This window comes from Myxine glutinosa, chromosome 2, assembly GCF_964187855.1.
Source record: "Myxine glutinosa chromosome 2, kmMyxGlut1.1, whole genome shotgun sequence".
In the NCBI taxonomy this organism is placed as follows: Eukaryota; Metazoa; Chordata; class Myxini; order Myxiniformes; family Myxinidae; genus Myxine; species Myxine glutinosa.
The window spans coordinates 87,904,761-87,927,079 of NC_136262.1; the positions used below are offsets into that span (position 1 = coordinate 87,904,761).

The 22,319-nt window shown below is 42.4% G+C and overlaps 1 protein-coding gene across 2 annotated transcripts in view; it reads left to right on the plus strand.

Annotated features, from left to right (window-relative positions):
• The first annotated feature begins 360 nt into the window (after positions 1-360).
• LOC137421615 (integrin alpha-11) overlaps positions 361-22,319 on the plus strand; it is a 140,662-nt gene continuing 118,703 nt past the window's right edge. For both annotated transcript variants that reach the window (XM_068107841.2, XM_068107842.2), the window contains exon 1: positions 361-496. In XM_068107841.2, the coding sequence (XP_067963942.2) occupies positions 454-496 (43 nt within the window). In that variant the 5' untranslated portion in view covers positions 361-453. The remainder of the gene's footprint in view (positions 497-22,319) is intronic.

A 22,319-nucleotide genomic window follows, 5' to 3' on the forward strand; every position in this document is an offset into this window, starting at 1 on the left:
GGTTGAATTTTAAAAGCAGGGTGAACGTGATGAAATTCAATGTGAATACTTAAAAGTTTGTGTTAATGTGGCGTTTGTTACCTCATTGGGATTGTTCGTATTTATAGTTCAGGTATCGCTTTGATTGAGTAAATTAAAACATTATTTGAGTCAGTTTGTTTCTATCTGACAAAAGTTCCTGCAAATGGTCAAAGACAGAGGATGAGGCTTCGTGTGGGAGGGGAGGAGCTTGTAAGGGGCGGGGCGTTGCTTGCTTGGTTCGTGAGGATTCATGAGGGAGGGGAGGAGCTTGTAAATGTAAGGGGCGTTGGTAGGTTCGCGAGGAAGGGGGGAGGAGCTTGTAAGGGGTTGGTTGGTGCGCACGGGGAGCAGCATGAAGGGAGCGCGCTTTTACGCGATCGTCGGACGTCCATCGACGCGCGTGCAACCACCTGTCCTTCGGCCGCTGCAGACATGCACCGTGTCCACCTGCACTACCGGCTCATCCTGCTCTGGGGTAAGTGCGAACGACAATCTACCATTGATACCGGTACCATATTCTCCCTCGTGTTTCATGAAGCCGCTGAATTATGTTTCGAGGATTTAAAGCGGTTAAAGACCAGTATCGCGGATCTGGGATCTGCACACCATGGTGAAGGTTTTCGGACCATTCGACCTCAGAAACGTGCGTCCATCGCTGTGCAACCACGGAATTCAATACAACCTGTAGATTTATTTATCTTTACAAATTTACAACCTCGATTGGGTTCAGCAACATTATCGGAAAGATGTTTGACCATTTATGACATTTGAAAGTTTGTTAACTTTCTTTTCTAAATATAAATTACTTTTGCTCTTCTGGTGACGTCATTATTTAAGTTGTTATTGAATTTTATTTATTTATTTATTTGGTGTATATTTAGGAAAAGGAAAAACAGTTATATCTCCATGTTTTTCTGTCCTGGCATCATTTCTGGTTTTGGTTTTTATTTCCAGCTGTTGCTTGTGCAAATCTTGCTCTTTCTTGCTTTCTTTTCGGCACTTTGTTGGAGAACGACCGAACTTTTTCACTTTATGCATTGCCAACCACTGTTCCTGTGTTCCCAAAAATGACTAGCATCGTCCAAGGCGCAACTCTTAAGTGGTGGATGGTTCGTGTGCAGCCACCCAGCTGCTGGTTGCATCATTTATCAGTGGGTGCGTCTGCCGCTGATGCAATGCCTCTCTATAACCAGTTATCCGGTACTCATTTTGCCAACCTTGGATGGATGAGCAGGCTGAGTCAACCCCACTTGGATGTATAATTCAACGGGATTCGAACTCAGGACTTTAGGATCCCAAGCCCACCACCTTAACCATTAGGCCAACACCAGGTATAAACTCTTAAGTAAAGCTTACGGAGCTCAGCTCGTATAGAGTCATCGTCATTAGGAATCACCTGCAAACAAGGGAAGGGAATGAGGGGCCACCCCAGTGAGTGCACCAGCAGTAAGTGTCCGCCAGAGCAGGTCGGACAGGCAGATTATCCCCACCCTGCAAGTCGTTCATGAGCCAGCTGGGTTTTTACTGACAATCCAGTCATGACTTGGAAGTTTTTTCTGAAACTAACTCTGCTCCCTGAAGTGTGGAATCGAAATCCTTAATACTGCTGCCTTCAGCTGGATTTAAATGCACAACCCCTATAATACACTCCTTGTTACTGCGACCATAGAACCTAGATACGTAAACTTGTCGACATCTCGGATAGCCAAAACATTGCACGTGAGGGCATTGTACATATTCTGATGCATGGAATCCCATGTTTCCTGCCGTGTTTGTGTTGCTTTTCAGTCATATTTTCAGGGCATACTCTTGGAACCTATTTACATATATATATTATATTTTACCTATTTATATATATTTTAATTATTAAAAAAATTATTATTGGTCTTTTTGTGAAGAGTTGATGTGGGTGGAGGGAGGGGGGCAAACAGTCATAGGGTGAGGGGCGGGTTCCAGTCACCTTGTCTTGAGACGAGATTTTGATTCAAGATTTGACGTCAAGACGTGGCGGACGAGATTTTGATCTTGTCTTCATCCCTCCTACCTCCATCTTCTCTACCATGTTGGGATAATTACTTTACAAGGCCTCTAAGACTACACTCACCCTCGCAGGCCTATGTGAAAACTTGTTAAAAAAAGGAATCCTGAACTAGATCTGGAAAATACTCACCCATCCGGCCCTTTCCCTGTCCATGGACCCAATCTATCCCTGGCAAATTAAAATCTCCAACAATCAATAATCTTCCCTTTAACCACATGTCCTGAATTTTTCATGAATCCTTCTTTCCTGCGCTTCCCTCGTATCAGGAGCCCAATGAAAGCATTCTCCAAGTATCTCAATATTCTTACAATCCAAGATGTCTATCCACACCGAATCCTCCACAATAATACCCTCCTTATTGTCATCCGTTTCTCGTGACACAATAATGTCTTTTCCTCGGGTTGCCACAGTCCCCTCCTATTTTACCTTTCCGATCACACCTGTACATCTTGTAGACGTCTACTCCTGTCGTCCGACTTTACTCTTCATTAAACCACTTTGCAACTTGACTTAGCAGTAAATTAAATCCCATAGTTATGTCCTCTTTATGGTGGTCTGGGCTTTGCTGTGGGGCTTGCGTGGTTGGGCCTTGGGAGTCAATCCCCTTGATCTGGATCGTTTGAGTGGTCTGGGTTGTCCGCTTGATTTCTGTTAGTCTGCAGATGTAAATCGATGATGCTCGCAGGGGTCACGTGATGTGAAAAAATACACTTCCGCTCTGATTTTGTTGGTTGGATTTTTTTCGCTACCCCTTTCCTCTCCCTTTTTTCTTAATTTTTCCTCTTATCCATTGCCTGTGATGTAGGCAATATGACATGACTTGGCCATTGTTATTTGTGAGAATCAATAAGCACAGGGAATCAATGAAACCTGCACCGGTGTCTAAGGTTATTTCTCTGCTGCAGGTAAACACTTTAGTCAGGTTCACTATGTTTTTTCGTTCAAAATCATGGTAGATTAGCAAACCTATACATTTTTGGAAACGTTATTACATGGAAAATCTGAAAATCAATGTATACATTTGCCAATTCCGACCAATTCGACCAATTCGACCAATCGACCAATTCCATTCGACCATTCGACCAATTGCTTCGATCGACCATTCGACCATTCGACCAATTCCATTCGACCAATTCGACCATTCGACCATTCGACCAATCGTTTCGATCGACCATTCGATCGATTCGATTCGATTCGATTCATCGAATTCGATTCGATCGACCATTCGACCAATTCGATTTGCCAATCAATTTGACCGACCTTTGCTTGTGTGGAACGGACTGTGAAAACGATGCGGACTATATTGTCGGATACGACACACGGGACAGTGATGACGAACTCTAAATGGCATATTCTGTAATCGTGTATGTTTGATGCCATTGACTGCCTGTGTATATTTTGTCATTGACTGCCTGTGTAGATGTGAAGTTATACCGACTGCATGTGTATATATGATTTTGCTGACTGCCTGCGTATGTTTGGTGATATGAATTATTGTGACACATTTTGATGTTATTAACTGCCTGTACAAAATGATAACATGTATTTGATTATGCAACTTATCGCGAATATAAAGACGGTATTTTGCAATTCAAAACCTTTGATTCGTGTCTTACCATTCCCCATAGCACTAATTTGATACTTTCATTGGATTCCTTGTCCCTGAAAATATAGGTTTAGTATATTTTTTAAAGTTTTTAGGGTAATTAGAGGCAGAAATAGAACAAAATATGTATTTTACAGTGGCCATTTGAAAATCCAAAATGGCCGCCATACAGGTATCTCTCCAAATGTCAACATTGATTTTTAGTTTCCTTATGCTATAACCTTTCCAAAAATGTATAGGTTTGCTAATCTACCATGATTTTGAACGAAATATAATTATTTATTGACATAGTGAACCTGACTACTTATCCCATCAATATAGTGAAGTCCGTCTGCTTAGACATATTTGGGAACATTTTTCCAGGCATATGTTCTTTCAGTGATCCAAAGAGATACGATTATAAGGTGACGACGCAAGACTGCATGGGGAATGATTTAGAAATTCCCAAATCGTATTTGCTCGAGCACTGAGGTCCTTTGAGGTGTGGTCGAGCGGAGGTCCTTTGGTACTGAACCTGCATTCACCTTATTGAATTTCAAGTGAGAAACTGATTATTTTCACACTTCCACAAATGTCATCTAATTATGCAATCTCTAAGCCTGGTGTTGGCTTAGCGGTTGGGGTGCCGGCTTGGGGTCCTAGGATCCTGGGCTCGTAATCCCGGTCGATCGCTGAATTAACACCAGGGGGGCTGACTCAGCCTGTCATCCCCCTGAGGCCGGCCAATTGAGCACCAGCTTGCTGGGATGAATGATCCCGGTGTGTACCCCGGCTTAGAATAGGTACACCATATCCCTGCGCATCGTAAGAGGCGACTAAGGGTTGGTGTCAGGAAGGGCATCCGGCCATAAAAACGTTGTCTCAAACAGGGAACCATGATTGTCATGGGGCCTGCAAGGCCACCCCCCACCCACCCGCTCTAGCGGGGAAAATGGCCCTAAAACGATCATTCATTCATTCATTCAGCCTGTAGTGATCTGGGAATTCTCCAAAAATTGCTTTTTACAGTACGGTATTTCAATTCCTCGCATTGCTATAGAATGTTTTAAAAGTTTTCCCTTCCCGTAATTATTTTTACTGCCTGGCCCTACCAATCATATTATCAGCCGCACTTCCTCCACCTGAATGTTTTTCAACATTCTTCCTTCTTCCGCAGCACTTGCCCATGTTGACAGCAATTTTGGTTTTACCCAACATAATTTGGACCAGCATGTTGATGCTATTTCACATATAAATTGCTCACAACACCTAGCTTCATTGCACGAAATGTCTGCATCGAACTTTTATTTTTATATGTCTACACAGGGCACATCAACCTCGAACCGCCCTTGTGTTATGTAGGGATGTGGATGTTAATTTAGAATGGGTTAATGGTAAAGCTGGTGTTATGTTTGCTCCCTTTGGCTTCTGTGTTCATTAACACTCACATGTTATTGGGAATGATCGTTTTATTTTGCTATAGCATTTAGGTTTGTACGTGCGCCTGGTGTTGCCTGGTGTTGCCTGGTGTTGGCTTAGCGGTTCGGGTGCCGGCTTGGGATCCCAGGATCCTGGGTTCGAATCCCGGTCGATCGCTGAATTAACGCCAGGTGGGTTGAACTCAGCCTGTCATCTTTTCGAGATCGAGCAAATTGAGTACCAGTTCTCACTGGTAATTCCTTGTCTCTTGCAAGAGGTGACTAACAGGGCTTGCGGCAGGAAGGGCATCCGGCCACAAACATTGCTTCAAAAAGGGGACCACGGTGCCTGAAAAAGGTCAATCCCTGCTCTGCGGGAAAAAATGGCCTCGAAAGGTCGTTCTAAAGGTGGTGTGCACTCCCCTGTCAGATTTTGTCTCGACCAAGTCAATGGTGGCAGTTCCAGTACCCATTTTTTTACGGACATGGCCAATGGAAGTGGGAGGTGGAGGAGATGCTTTTTCACAAAGTTGTACCATTTCTGCATTCATGACGTGGCCTCTTTCTTGAAATTTATATGATGCATAAATTAATACATAATTTTTTAAATGTTCATCAGGACAGGGAGATTTGCTCCTCCGTGCATGCTGAGTTTTCACACAAATGTGGATGTTTTTCTTTTTATCGTCGTTGTTCTCCTCATTCTCCTCCTCTTCATTGCTATTTATATGCTTAATACTTTTTTGCTTGCATTTTGTCTCATCATTATTGAACTTTTAGATTCAGTGGCACCGTTCTCAGAAGAGGTTTGAACATACCGGTACTTCTTTGTCATTCGCTAGTTTGTGCTTTTACTCCGATGTAAACTTAAAAATAAATTCTCCCATTAATAAATGCTAAATATTTAACTACTACATTACACAAGGAACTTGGACACAGGAGAAGGCCGTTTGGTCCATTAAGACTGTACTAAAAACACTGGAAGATGCGCACATCGATCCCACTACCTCTTGCATACTGAGTGAGCATTCTACTTTTTTTTAAGCGAATCTCCGATTATACAAACTCCTATCTCCCATGCTCCACACCCTCCCTTTAACCAAACAATTTGAAAAAATAAGAAACGTAGACAATTTTATTTCTCCTTGTGAGGCCCAAGGTGATTGATTATTACTAATACTACTACAAAAATACATATTTAGAATAACCCCAAATACAATTTCTTCTTCTTCCTCTTCTTCTTCTTCTTCTTCTTCTAATTCTTCTTTACAACCCCAATTATTGCTACCAACCAGGTCAGTTGAGGAAGGGAGGGTGACTGTTCTGGGCTAGCTCCTCCACTCCTAGCTCCTCCACTCCTAGCCCATTCACTCCTAGTCCATTCACTCCTAGCCCATTCACTCTTAGCTCCTCCACTCCGAGCCCCTTCACTTTTAGCTCCTCCACTCCTAGCCCCTCCACTCCTAGCCCCTACACTTCAAGCTCCTGCACTCCTAGCCCCTCCACTCCGAGCCCATACACTCTTATCCCCTCCACTTCTATCTCCTCCACTTCTATCTCCTCCACATCTATCTCCTCCACATCTATCTCCTCCACTTCTATCTCCTCCACATCTATCTCCTCCACATCTATCTCCTCAACTTATATCTCCTCCACTTCTATCTCATCCACTCCTAGCTCCTCCACTCTTAGCCCCTCCACTTCTAGTCCCTCCACTTCTAGCCCCTCCACTTCTAGCTCATCCTACTCCTAGTTCCTCCTACTCCTAGCTCCTCCTACTCCTAGCTCCTCCTACTCCTAGCTTGTCCACACCCTGCTTTTTTTTTTTTCTTTTTTCTTTTTTTGTATACTGAATCGAGGCTCGTGAAAGAGCTAACATTTATTTCACAAACAAATCAACCAGACAAACAAAATATACAAAAAGAGGGAGTGGAAGACAAGATGGGGAGAGAAGGGGAAGCACACAAACACAACATTTGAGAGCAGGGAGAAGTGTGGGAGGGAGAGGGCTTGGGGGCAGGAGGCGTGGGAAGGGGGGGGGGGGAAATCCTACTAAAAATCGTACTAAAAATCGTACTAAAAATCCTACTAATCCAAAAAAAAAAAATCCTACTCCTCGACTCCTCCTACTCCTACTCCTACTCCTCCTATCCTACTCCTATCCTAATCCTAATCCTACTCCTCGCAACATGAGCCTCGACTGACTATAAAATAACTGACTTGCCAGGCCTGACGTTGAACAATTCGAATATAGGTGCAGGGATCTATAATCTGTTCAGGTTAAGGCGATAACTTGCCTTCTCTTCAGAATAGACACCGTGGGATCTTTTACTTTTCCACCAATAAACAGTGCTGGTAGATGGGTCTTCCAGGCTTAATGCCCATCAGATAGTCTGCACACACATCAATGCCTCGTCCTGCATGTGAAACACCAGGGTACAAATTCAAACCCAGACTAGATAGCTGGGCCAAGACTCAAACCCAGACTGGACAGCTCAGAGGCTAGTACACATCCTTGCCAGCCCAAAATTACCAATGAAACAAACCTGCAATTATTGTTCCATTTTTTAAAAATCTTTTGGAAACAATTTCCTCTTTTGAAAATAATTAATGGTAAACTAAGTTTGACTTTCATCCAAATGAAATTCTGGCCATCAACACTTGCATGCGATGAGATTAATTTCCTGGCACTGTCACCGTTAAATGTAAAAAAACAAATCGAGTGATACGTGGATCGTTCAAACATTTGTCCGACCGATCGACACAATCGTCCAAGTTGCACCAAAAAGGGCGTGTGCACTATATTAAAAATGTAACATTTATATATTTTTTTCCTTCCTGATTTGTACTTGTATGTATTTGTATATGTACTTGTATAACAAATAAATTATAAAAATCGTTGTGTATCTCGAACTATTCTGAGTATCTCGTTTATATATCATTTTGAATGTTTTCATAGTTATTCGAGGAAGGTGAGAGGCAGAAAAGACAATTCCGCTACTGCCGTCTGCCCTGCATCTCCAACCTAACACCAAATCGCACTAATACGTAGCCCATCATGAGAATCCAGTGTGCGTCGTGTATCCATCCAAGAGGATGCAGGTGAGCCAGCACACAGTATGTAAGCAGTTATCACCTTCTTTGTTTAAATAGGGAGTCAGGGTTTATCACGCTGTAGCGGAACACGGGGCTCTCCACAGAGCAGCTCCGTAAACTTCTGGAACTCCAAATTTGGCATTTGTGTCTCAAATATGTCACAGCCTCTGGCTTCAACTGAGGTTAACATGCACTATTAGAGCCATGCTGGCTGAGTACGACCAGCCGAGCATAGCTAGGGCCTTGCAGAAAGAGCGCTGCTGAACAGCAAACTCAGGTACGGATTGGGGTGAAGAGGTCTTAAGTGCAGACCCATTGTGTGAACAACATTGTTATGTTTCTGAGTTCCTTCTGGAAAAATGATCTTATAATGTGCTTTTAAAGTAAGTTAAATGCACTCATTTCACGTACTCTTTATCAGATGTGTTGCCACATGCTCTGCACGGCAACCATTTTAAATAAGCTCTCTTCCGAGGTCACTGCAGAGCTTGCATCTGGAGAGAATCATTTTGATGCTCCATTCTCGCGCTGGCCATGTTCCATCATGATGCACCTGTCCTAAGAGCCTGGAAAGGTGCCGAGTCTTGCTGCTTTGCAATGTCGAGTATAGAATTGCAGGAAAACCTAGTCTCCGCATTCGTTTAATCAACGGCAGGAAGTTGTTTTTGAAGGGGACGGGGGAGGTTGTTGGTGAGAGCAAAGAGGCAGAGGCAGAGGCAGGTGTGGGTGTTGCATGACGATGAAAAGGCAAAGGAGCAGAATGAAGAGATGGTTTCCAGACGCGTGTCCCACGGAAGTCTCGGTGTATAAGAAGCGCAGTAAAATGAATCGGAGGTTAAAGTTGCTTCCTGGTTTGTACTTCAGATGTCTCGTTGACAAAAAGCATTTTGCTTTGTTTGGAATCTGTGTGGACTGTTTGGAATGGATGACCCTTGTTTTGACCATCTGCAAATAGTCCATCCATATCGTGAAGACAATTGTCTAATTTATCCAGTCATGGAGGTCCCTGCTCTTTTTGTACTTCAGCTTCCCAGATTCCACAAGCAAGTGTTTCAGGAAAATCCTTATAGAAATGTGTATTTTAACATATATTTATCATTACCCAGCATGCTTATTGTTGCTCTAAGATAATACAGCAAAGGAGATGTTACAAATTACAGCAAATGATGTATAACAAACCAAATGGATAAACGTTCTGAAATCAAGTCGGACAAATTGAGCTGATATTCTTTGCCATGAAAAAAGTTTCACAATTTTAAAATATTTTCAAAAAAATAATGCAGAAGTCTCATCTTCTTCTTCGTTCGAATGCAGCGCAAGGCTGTGGGGTGGCATCATTGGCTGAAGGAGTGGCTGCACCGCTGATGCCCTCTGCAGGTTCGGGCAGGTATTTGGAATTTGCCCATGGTGCCGGCGATAGCTTGCCTACTGTGCGAAGCACACCGTGTGATTTTTAACGTGCCCACCAACGAAATCCGAGGGATGGCACACACATTGATGAATCCCCTTGCCGGCGAAACACCGGGATGACAGAATATGACTGTGTCGGAACTTGGAGAAGCTGACATTTTGGGCGTTAACCCCCTCTTGGTTAACTACAAGAGTTAACACCCAACAAGTCAGCTTCTCATAGTGCTTCCCATGGTGGTCAGCATAACTCAAGCAACGTCCTGTTTATTTCATCCATGAATTGAGTGGTCATCATCGACACTACACCAAATGCTGTACTGATCAAAACGGGACATAGGACTGTGTCAGCTCAAGTTTTTGATTGATTTGAATTACGAATAATGGTGTACTTTTAAATCAGAAATGGCCGTTCACAGATCACATGTGAAAACCTGGGTGTGTGATTTAAAAAAAATATTATGCGGGAGGTGCTGCCCGCACAGGAACCACACTCTGAAATGGCAGGTAGTGCAACCCGGTGTCAGGGGATGCATGCAAAAACCAACACACTTCCTACCTGCACTGCCAGTACCTGACTTTTTGATTTATTTTGCTTCGTGTGACATAAAAAAGAAGCATTCCTGGCGTTAAACATAATCATGAATTCTGCAGACATGGTGAATTAGCTTGAGACATGCAAGTAACATATATTTGTGAATTAATAAAATGTTTTTAAATTTTAGATTTATACAATAAACAAGATTGCCAGAATTTCTGGAGAGTGCACTAACCTTTTAGCTGTTGGATCCCCAGCAGGGTGTCATCAGGAAAGGGAAGGGCAGAACTATAAACAATTAAATGACATTGTTTCACTTGCGTCTTTGTTTTCGAAATGGTCTAAAGCCGTATGTATATTGCATGCGAGATAAGGACATCACTGGGCATGGTGATACTTTACATTAATTCCAAGGGCATTAGAGGACATATCTTACTATAATTCACCAAATGTCCGTCTGTCCGTTCGAAGGTACCGCAAAAACGGCTCAACTGATTGCAACGATATTTTGGGTGGGTATTCCTGGGACCCCTGGGAGTAAAATAGGCTATATTGTTTTTCCAAGTTTTCCAAGTTTTCCAAGTTTTCCAATTTTCCAGTTTTTCCAAACACGATGGAATAATATTTACCGATATGAACAGTGATGTGGCTTTTATTGAAATGCTACAAATATTGTTTAGATTTTGATGAGAATTATGAATCTGCCGCGAATGTGGAAGTGGACAGATGACGGCAATGCGCGGGTTTGATAATATGCAAATACGACCGTCATTCAATCGTAATATTAAATCGTTAAACGTTAATCGTGTTAATAATTTTGTTAAAATATCAATTGATGATTGGAATTGAGTGAATACAATTACGATTTTAAATTCGTAATTGTATTCACCCAACTGTACGGAACTTCACATCAGGATTTAAATATTTGTTTATGTCACGAATGTTGTTAAAACTTTATTTTTTATATTAATGCTATTTCATTTGTGATTGGAGTTATGCTGTTTGGAAAGAAAAAAGAGATATCGAGTTCAAGTGAATGACGAAATGCCGTGACTGTTTCTACTTTCTAAACGTGAATTCACGGATCGCCATATGCAGATTCGCCATTGACTGTGTATGGAACAAACGTACCCGTTTGTTTGCGATGGGTACGTTTTTCATGGAAGTCCTTCACGAACTTGCTGTCCATGTCTGACGTGCGACTGAAGGTGCTACAGGAATGTGGAATTTATTGGTTTCATGCTTTAGCATTCGCCGTTTCTGCCTTGTCTGTTTGCTTCTGGCCTCCCACCCGTGCATAGCACGGGTACCTCACTCGTTAGACAAATTAACAAATGGGTTATGAACGTGGCTCAAGACATCATGAGGCAAGCACGAAGGTATGCAAACTAAAAATGCACACTCATGGTGTATGATGAACTAACAAATGGTAATTGTCAGATATTAATGTTTTTCTGGTCATTTTAAACTAATGCTTCTTCTTCTTCTTCGTCCAGTGCACCACGCTCCATACAGAGTGTCGGTTCTGCCTAAGCAATTTATTTTGGCAATCCTGGACGGGTCATCATTTCTATGCAGTTTACTTGACTGATGATGCAGGGATTCGTAATTTGTTCAGGGTTCTGGCGATAGCTCGCCAAAACTTCATGAAGGACATGATGGGATCTTTAATGTCCACCAATCAATGGCAGCATACGGACGCCCAGTTTCGTGTCCATCCGACGGATGGTGCACACATTACGGCCTCGTGCCGTGCCTGCTCAACACCAGGATGACAGTTTATAGCTGTGTCAAGATTGAAACCCGTGTTATACAGCTCAGAGGTGAGTGTGCATACCTATTATAGGCTATCGTGCGTCGTCGTAACAGCCCTTAGACTGACTGCTCAACCTACTTTCATAACATGATTGTACTGGACTATTCGGAAAAGTTTAATTACTAAAACTGCTGCAAGAAAGTGGGAGCCACTCGAGATCTCAAAATATAGCCACCATTGAGGAAATATAATTTAATTAATTATCATCAAGACAGAGAAATAACACGAATGAGTGCACTGTGGTCGCAACCTGTGAAAAAAAAAAATATATGTATATATCCCTCATCCTTGCAATTCATCACGTGCCATGTGTGCTGAAGGGCTTGATTAAAAAAATTAAAAATTAAAAAAAAAAAATATATATCCCTCATCCTTGCAATTCATCACGTGCCATGCGTGCTGAAGGGCTTGATTAAACCTTAAAGCCCATGGAAAACTGATGCAACAAACCTGAGCAGTGTATAATCAGTAAATGACTACAGGCCTGATGTCTTACGACCACAAGAAAGCCAATATGGCAGCCATATTATTTCGGCTGGGTGCCATGGTGGGTGGAGTCGAGCGACAAATGTAGGTGGGGTCCGGCAATTGTCCGACCAATCAGTGCACATTTAAAAATCGACCCCCAACAAGAACCACAACAGCAACAACCACACAGAGTTCTTGTGTACCTGCGACAGGTCACTGGTAAAAAAGAGTGCAGTATTTAAAAAAAGAAAGAAAAAAAAGAAAAAAGCAGAAGATCAAAGCTTCCACTTTGATCAAGCATTTAATCACAAATGAAAAAAGTTCCATTCCTCTTAAACTGCTCATCATCTCTCCCTTTTCCATAATGTATAGATCATTTGTCGAGGCACAGCAGTCTTTCATGAACAGGAAATGTAATAAACCTCAATTGGATTGAGTACAATTTGCCAAGGCAAGCCCTCTCAACTACCAATTTGTCTCCAATGCCCTGTCACAGTACACTGAGGGGAAGAACAAATCTTCATGGCAGACTGCATATGTCCATCAGTAGTGTTCCGTTATTGCAGGCACATGACCTTGCCTCAAGCAAACACGCGGCATCATGATCCCCTCGTGTTATGGAGGAGTTGTCTCAACGTTACATCTGTGATAATTGTGAGATTTCCTTGCACTTGACTTTGCTTGGCAAGTTTTCAAGCTCTGTCATCCATCAACTCTGCTTTCATTTTCCATGATAAAGTTGTTAGCAAGGTCCTGTTACCGGTTATTCTTTTTGCTCGTTCCATCAGATCCAATCATGATGTCGATTTATCAGCCAAGATATGCTGCCTTAGGTTTAAGCACTTATGGAATTAAGTATTGTCATTTCAATTCCTGCTTCTTTGAAATCTTGGAACCACGCAGTTTTTAAATGTTGCCAAAAACCCCACGTGGGACATCTTTACATCGCCCAGTGCGATGCCTTTGGCATTGTTGGATTACCTTTTCCAGAAGCCTGAACCAAAAGGGTAATTTGCTTTTCTTGGCAAGTGCAGCTTGAGAAGTTTATCTCCTCAAAGTCTGCTTTCTGGAGTTACCCCCAAGCTTGTCCGATTGCAACATCTTCCAGAAACAATAATTGCGCGTGGCATGTCCATGTTCCAAATGGCTCACTGCCTTATATCTCTGTTCAGACTTGCATATCTTCAGGTTTTATTATGAGATTAAATTCAAATTCTCGGTAGTTTGCTCTGCCAAGAGAATAGGTCTTCCATATGGTGTTTGTCGATTATATTGATCCCTTAAAAAATAATCATCGCTGGTGACAAATAATGAGCGTTGTTGGATGTTGGATGATCAAATGGATGATCCAACAAATAATGTTGGATGATCAAAATGTTTTTTTAAGGGTTGTCAGAAATACACCCCATGAGAAGCAGACAGGCTGCAGCTGCATTACCATCTGCTGATCTGGGAAAACAAAATTGGAAACTGATGAACTGATCCTGAACATGACATTCCCTGTTGGAAAGTCTCAAATTCTTACTCTGTTTCATCAGAAAGATCGGGACTCTTATCCAAATATATGTATGCAACCACCTGCCAGAAAAGGACAGTTGTTGGTGTTCTTTGGCCTCACCATTTACCATAGCCTTACAACACCCCTTGAGCCTACATGTTCACTCCAGCTAGAAATTCCTATTTGTCCTCCATTAAGGGCTGGTGGGGTGGCCTAGAGATGTGCATACTCACCTTTCTGAGATGTGTAGCCTGCGTTAGAATCTCCCTAGCTCTAAACTGTCATGCTGGTGTTTCACAGGTGGAGCGATCCATCAATGTGTATGGCCCGTCCGTCAGATAGACATTAAACTGGTGTCCCACCTGCAAGCATTACTCGATACTCTACCATACATATATCAACCTGCTGTGGATGAGCCCTGACCTATAAAAAGGAGATTTATTTGTTAAAAGGTAGAGCGAGTTTACTGATGACAATATAAAATAATTAATTATGTAGCACTGATCTTAATACTAAGGGAACTGCAGAGATAGAAGGAAACATAATTGTGGAATTTAAGGAAAAACATACTTTTACATCAATCTAAGACTCATTGTGCAGCTTGTACATAAGTCAAATTGAGGAAACAGACAACAGTATACATCAGTGTACTTTAACATGAATTACACGGACCTGAGCAGACAATAGACAAACATACATGTTAATGGAATTTGAATCTGAGTTCCTTACATTGAGCTCCAAGCTTGGTTTAGATACGAACAAGCCTACCCACAGGCTACCCACAGGTTCAGCAAGCCTACCCACAGGAACTCCAATGTATTAAACTTGAAAATCAATCCTGAAGCTTATTATTGTACTTGATTATATCATAATGAAGATTATTCTCATTTGATCATTTCATGCATTTCTTCACTTTAACAATTTTGGCCTTTAATACTTGCTAAGGTATGACTGGTAGGTGAGCGGTATGCACTCCAATCTTTGAGCTGTCCAGCCTAGGTTTGAATTTCAACGCAACTATAAACTGTCATCCTGGTTTTTTGCAGGCGGGGCGCATCGTCTATGTGTGTGGTCCCTTGGATGTATGCTGGGCATGAGGACCCGTCTGCTAGCACTGGTGGTGGTCGTGGTGGTTGTTGTTGTTTCGCCCCAGTCAGTTCTGCTTGAACAGACCCGTGGCGGCACGGAGAGAGCTGATCAATGTCCGACGAGCAACCCAGAGATCCCTCATCTAAAACGTTGTACTATTGCCGTCATGGAGCCAGAAGTGCATAGTCTTCTATAATGTGTTTTATTATCCCCCGTTGGACTTAGTCCGAAACGGGGGCTTATGGATTTGGTAAACGAAGGCTTTTACTAAAACCACAGTAGGGTTAGGATTAGGGTTAGGGTTAGGGTTAGTAGGGGCAATGACATTTTATGTCTTTTATCTTCTTGTTTTGAGTGGAGTGGCCTGGCAGAGGTTGCAGGTGTTATCAGAGGTGTCGTCGAGTCTCTGTTTGTATGTTAACACTGGTTGTTGGTGGATGTTAACGATCCCTGGTGTCTTTCGGAAAGAGTAGGTGAGCTGCAGCTCTGAACACATAAATTACCTGCTGTATTTGACTGATGGAGATCTGTCCAGGATTGGTTATGTCCTTGAAACGTTTCTCGACTTGTCCTGAATGCTCTGAAGCTCTATCAAGAATATGGGCCTTGGCTGAATGCTTTATATTGTATTTTGAGCTTTGGTGTGTGTTATACGCTTGTATACATAGCGCTTCTGGACGTGTTAGTTTTAACCCGAAGCTTGATGTAGTACAGGCCATGAGAGATTGAGCACGGCTAGAGAAATTTACTGAGTAAATGGACTTTTCATGAGATTAAGATAGATCTTCGGGACGGCCTGTTTAGTGTTCCCATCTCAACCCCTGGCCTGTGATCGAAGGAACTCAGGTTCAAATCCTGTATACCATGTGTCCTTGCCCATCATCGACTATTGTCCTTGTATTTCATGTAAAAGGTACACTGATGTTTACTGATGTTTGTCCTAGATTTGATATATAGGCCTACAGTATGTGCACGCTCCTTCAGGAGCCTGAGGGCCATTTTGACACAAAATTTTCAGCCAGAAATTATTGTGCCACTTCAAATAGTCATTTTAAAGATGCTGCAGTCACTCTATAATTGCTCCATTGTTGCTGTTAAGAGATTTCCATTGTCCAATCCCAAATCCAAAATGCCTGGTCTACCATCCGGAAACTGAAGGATCGCTCATTAAAAGGTGGTGCCATCTCTGCATTTGCTGGAAATGATGGAGAACCCATGTTTTCCTCTCTGAGGAAACTGGTGGCACGGAATTCCAACAGATGCCGTCCAGAGGAGCAGAATAAAGAATTTCATTATATTCAAAATGTGCATTCCATGTCTGGTGCTCCGGGCACCAGAACTGCTGCCCAACAGGGAAGCTTCGCCAGCTGTGCCATTTCAACTTACATTTTGATTAAAGAAAGAAGTTTCTTTTTGTGTTGAGATTATGAGTTTGGAAATTGATCTTCTTTATGGAATTCCTACCTACATAGTTTGTTCCCATAGTTTGAATGCGGAATACATTTATATCCTTGCAGAATTCAAACTTCTTTCTGTCGTCTTGCTTTTATTCATAGCCGAGTAACAATGCAGGAATTGTATGTGTCAGCACATATTAAGTGCGATTGTGCACGAAAGGCCGCTTCTCTCCGCATTCACGCACGGAGCAAAATGAACTACTGTAAGGCAAATGGGGAGAGACTCAAAGGATTATCAAACAAGCATTCTGAGTATTGCGCTGCAATACATGTCCCCTACGAAAGTTCAAAGTGCCATAACTTTGTCAAAAATGATCGAATATGCAAATGTATGCACAGTTGATGCTGGTTTTCAAACTTGATCTGAGGTATGCTGAGACACGTGTGTCACGCCCCGCCTCGTTGATAAGCCCCCAAGGTCGCTCCGTGGAGTGGCCTGCACGTATTGCACTGTGTGAATTATATAATTACCAACTCACGGTCTGAGGTACTAGCGATTCAAGAGATATCGTTTTTTGTTTTTTAAAATATTTTCGTTTAATTAACGATATCTGCCAAACCACATGCCCTATCGCAAATTCCAAAAGGACATTTTAGTAGACTGATATGCTGAACAGATTTGTGAAGTTTCCCCTCGATTGGATCAAAAATGAGGGAGGAGCTCGGTTTTAAAGGTTCATGCTTAAAAACGTCATAACTGTGAAACCATCAGTAATTTATCATATTTTCCAGTTCACGATCAATGATCGATGTGTATATATATGTTGCTAGGCTTGGCTCCACCCCTCCCGAAAGCGCACACTGTGTCACGCTGTTGACGTTCGCGAGACGAGGCTGAGGACACGCAGTGCGGCTTGAGGAGAACTCGAGAATAAACAAGAGATATCCTTTTCTTTTTCTTTTTTCTTTTTCGTTTAATTCACGATATCTGCCAAACCACGTGCCCTATCGCAAATTGCAAAAGGACATTTTAGTGCTGAACAGATCTATGAAGTTTCCCCTCGATTGGATCAAAAATGAGGGAGGAGCTCGGTTTTAAAGGTTCATGCTTTAAAACGTCATAACTCTGAAACCATGTGATGCATGACGTCATGCTCGTTGCCTTTTTTGTTCGTCATGGGTATGCGATTCCGGCTGCAAAGTTTGGCCTCGATCTGTTCAGCCGTTGCAGAGAAAAAGGGGTTTTCGTGTTTTCACGAAAAACAATATGGCGGCCGAACCACATGACCTGTGACGTCATAATTACCATTAAAATATTCTACAGACTGAGTCCATCATATGGTGAAAATTTGATCTCAATGGGTCCTATTATTGCAGAGAAATTGGTTTTTAAAGGAAATTAAAACTTAAAATGGCACTGAGTTAAGGATCATCAGAATTATCAGAATTCCCAAAGTTCAAAGTGCCATAACTTTGTTAAAAATGATCCAAACGTCGTGAAGTTCGAACTTGACCTGTAACTTATCATGAGGAAACCATGTGCCAAGTTTGAAATCATTAGCGTTAAGCGTTTAGAAAAAAAGTCCGGAAAACTGTTCTTTGCGTGACGGACTGATGGACTGACGGACTGACAGACTGACGGACTGACGGACGGAAGGACGGCGTGCAAACCTAAAGTCCCCTCCGGTGTACACCGGTAGGGGACTAATAAAACATTTTGGCCATGCACCGCATGCAGATAAATCTTTGTTGTTTGGCACAATGAGAATATTATATTTTAAGAAACGCTTATTTCTTGATTACCCGGTGTACCGTATGCGAAGCAAAAAGCAATTCGTTCACTTCTGTCTGTCAGTCCCTTCTGTCTACAGACATCAGTTTATGATCGCGGAACGTCTTCATTTCTATTGATGTTATATTTTGACGCACTAGATTAGCGGTACGTTGGTTCTGAACCGTCCCGACCGCACATGAGCAGAGAGGAGTGAGATAATACTTATACTCTGTCTGCCTGTCTGGCATCTAACAGAAGTGATGAAAAATCATTCCAAACAAGAAACTTGCTGTTTTTAAGGACTTCATAAATGACACAAACAATGGGCATGAAGATATAATGTAATGTGTTAAATAAGGTGGTGTACGAGATGCTGCGTCAACAACAGTAAACTTCATGATTTTTTTTTACATGACTTTTAAAATCTTGATTTTATTTAAACTGAATTATATACTTGAACACGATAGAACATAAATTGTCTTTTTCCACTTTTGAAACCCTGCAGTTTTGCAGTACCTGGACATGTCAAATAAGGTGGTGTATAAGACTGTATAAACGGTGCTAAACTTCCAGAATTTTTTTCTATGACCTTTGAAATCATTATTTTATGTCAATTGAATTATATACCTGAACACTGCGTGGGGTAAGGTGTTCTATGAACTCTCTGTTTTTTTGTGTATTAACAGTAATATATATATATAGTATAGTATAGTATATATAGTACTAGCAGAGGTACCCGGCTTTGCACGGGAGTGGGAGGAGGAGGGGAGGGGGAAGAGGAGGGGAGGGGAACGGGGGGGAGGGGGGAGGGGGAAGCGGGGGAGGAGGAGGGGAGGGGGAAGAGGAGGGGAGGGGAATGGGGGGGAGGGGGGGAGGGGAAGGGGGGAGGGAAGGGTGCGGGGGTGCCCAGGGGAAGAAGGGCCCCTCCCCTCCCCCCTCCCCCCCCGTTCCCCTCCCCCCTCCCCTCCCCCTTCCCCCTCCCCCTCCCCCTTCCCCCTCCCCCTCCCCCCTCCCATCCCCTTCCCCCTCGTTCCCCTCCCCTTCTCTTCCCCCTCCCCTCCTCCTCCCCCTTCACACCAGGGGGGTTGACTCAGCCTGTCATCCCACCGAGGTCGGAAGTCGGAACTCATTGTCGTCAAATAAATGTAGCCTGTATGTTTCACTCTTTGTCACATGCCGTTGGTCCCATGTCAATCGGATGAAGTTGAAAAATTAACGTTACGAAGGTTCTCTGGGACGTACTGATTCCGAATAATGAAGTTGAAAAATTAACGTTCCGAAATACGCTAATTACGCTAACAGAAGCGCTGGAGGGAGCACTGCGCTCCCTCCCTTAGATTCCCTCCCTCTTCTGCTAGCGCTAATTACGCGTAACACACTAATTTTAAAACCCGAAGTTTTTTAAATTTTAAGGTGTGCTGTAGTCAGAAGCGCTAGAAGCGCTGCGCTCCCTCCCTTCGAATCCCTCTCTCTTCTGCTAGTGCTAATAATACGCTAATTTTAAAACCCGAAATTTTTTAAATGTTTATGTCTCCGTGACATTCCTGGGACCATCCCGAGTCGAACAGTACTTTCCGCTCGCAAATCCGTCCACGGGTTCTCGAGATCTTAGAGATCGTAGATCAGGATACAGACACAGAGGCCAACTCTACTTTATATATATAGATAGACGGCAGACTCTTGGTCTTGGTTTTTAGAAGCTAATTAGCTGCATTATGATCGGATGTCATAACGCCTAACGGCGGCATAATTTTTTTGTTTCAAGCCAAATAAACATGAAAACAATAAGAAAATGACAAAACAATAACTTTAATAAAACACTCAACGGGATCTGTCCCAAAAATTGTGCGGGAAAGGACGTGATAAAAGCGAAAAATAAATGTCAGAGGGGTGATTCGAACCCCGGACTCTGAAAAGATAAGGCGTCATGCTAACAGCTTGACCACTTCGACCCGTCATTTCCGGAAAGCTATTTGTGAGAGTGACTTGAAACGAAAGATTATTTTACGCGCTGCTGAAAGGTATTTATGCGTTATTATTTATTCGCTAGCAAGTGATTATAAATGTTTATGTCTCCGTGACATTCCTGGGACCATCCCGAGTCGAACAGTACTTTCCGCTCGCAAATCCGTCCACGGGTTCTCGAGATCTTAGAGATTGTAGACCCGAAGTTTTTTTAATTTTAAGGTGTGCTGTAGTCAGAAGCGCTAGAAGCGCTGCGCTCCCTCCCTTCGAATCCCTCTCTCTTCTGCTAGTGCTAATAATACGCTAATTTTAAAACCCGAAATTTTTTAAATGTTTATGTCTCCGTGACATTCCTGGGACCATCCCGAGTCGAACAGTACTTTCCGCTCGCAAATCCGTCCACGGGTTCTCGAGATCTTAGAGATCATACATAGATCAGGATACAGACACAGAGGCCAACTCTACTTTATATATATAGATAGTGTATAGCTGCAGTATGGCTTGAGACAATTTTGATGAAATGGATTGTTAGTGAGACCCAGCTCAGTGGTTATTCATTTTATCAGGTATATTTGTGAAGGTGGTTACACTAAAACTAGACCAGCAGGATAACTCGGTGAGTGTACTCACCTGTGAGTTTTGTTTGCTGAGTTCCCTCCTGATCAATGTAAATCCCGAGTAGAAACTATCATTCTGGCTTTTCACAAACAAGGCAGATTTTGAGGCAGCTATCCGATCTGCCAACTCGTCCGTGGTCATAACTTGGTCATTTCAATGTCCAAAACCTCCTTTCAATGAGGTGCTCCCTCGTATGTTTCACGGATCCTTGACGGCCACAATCATTCCCATCTTATTGTGGGGTCAGCCGGGAGCTTCTTTGCCCCAAATCTTTCACAAACTGACTGGCCAGGCCTGGACATTTGTAATTTGGACTGGGTGCCGGTGATAACTCACCTACTTTTTGCAAAAGAGACCGTGGGATCTTAAACATCCTCAAACTAATGCTAGCAGACTGGTCCTCCTGGTTATTGTCCTTCCTTTGGACGACACACATATTGATGCCTGCCTCGCCCTGCATCTGAAACACCCGGATGACAGTTTATAGCTGGGTCGGGATTCAAACCAAGATAGCTTAGGGGCGAGTTCCCGCACCTTCCTCTAGTCTAGACTCTCGAAAGACTTTGGCCAAAACGGTCGCTGGCAGATCTCATGACAACAAGGTGGGAATAATTAGGGGCATTAATGTAGTAGTAGTAGTACCAGTAGTAGTAGTAGTATTACCGGTAGTACTACCAGTAATTGTATTACCAATCGTAGTAGTATTACGAGTAGTGATGGTAGTAGTAGTAGTATTTGTAGTAGTAGTAATAGTACCGATAGTAGTATTACCTGTAGTATTAGTAGTAGTATTACGAGTAGTAATAGTAGTACCTGTAGTAGTAGTACCAGTCATAGTAGTAGTATTAGTAGGAGTGGTAGTACCAGTAGTAGTAGTAGTCCCAGTAGTAGGAGTATTACGAGGCGTAATAGTAGTAGTATTACCAATAGTAGTAGTATTAGCAGTAGTAGTAGTAGTACTGGTAGTAGTATTACCAGTAGTATTTGTAATAGTATTAGTGTTAGTATTACTAGTCGTAGTAGTAGTAGTAGTAGTAGTAGTAGTAGTAGTAGTGGTAGTAGTAGTAGTAGTAGTAGTAGTAGTACTGGTAGTAGTATTAGCATTAGTAGTATTAGCAGTAGTAGTAGTTGTATTACCAATCGTAGTAGTATTACGAGTAGTGATGGTAGTAGTAGTAGTAGTAGTAGTAGTAATAGTAGTATTATTAGTAGTAGTAGTACCGATAGTAGTATTACCGGTAGTACTACCAGTAGTTGTATTACCAATCGTAGTAGTATTACGTGTAGTGATGGTAGTAGTAGTAGTAGTAGTATTTGTAGTAGTAGTAATAGTAGTATTACGAGTAGTAGTAGTACCGATAGTAGTATTACCTGTAGTATTAGTAGTAGTATTACGAGTAGTAATAGTAGTACCTGTAGTAGTAGTACCAGTCATAGTAGTAGTATTAGTAGGAGTGGTAGTAGTATTACCAGTAGTGGTAGTAGCAGTGGTAGTAACAAATCATTTTTCCACGAGAGAGTAAAAGAAGACTGTGCGAGCCGACTGATAAGAGATGAAATTCATGGCCAACTCGATGTATTCTCAGTG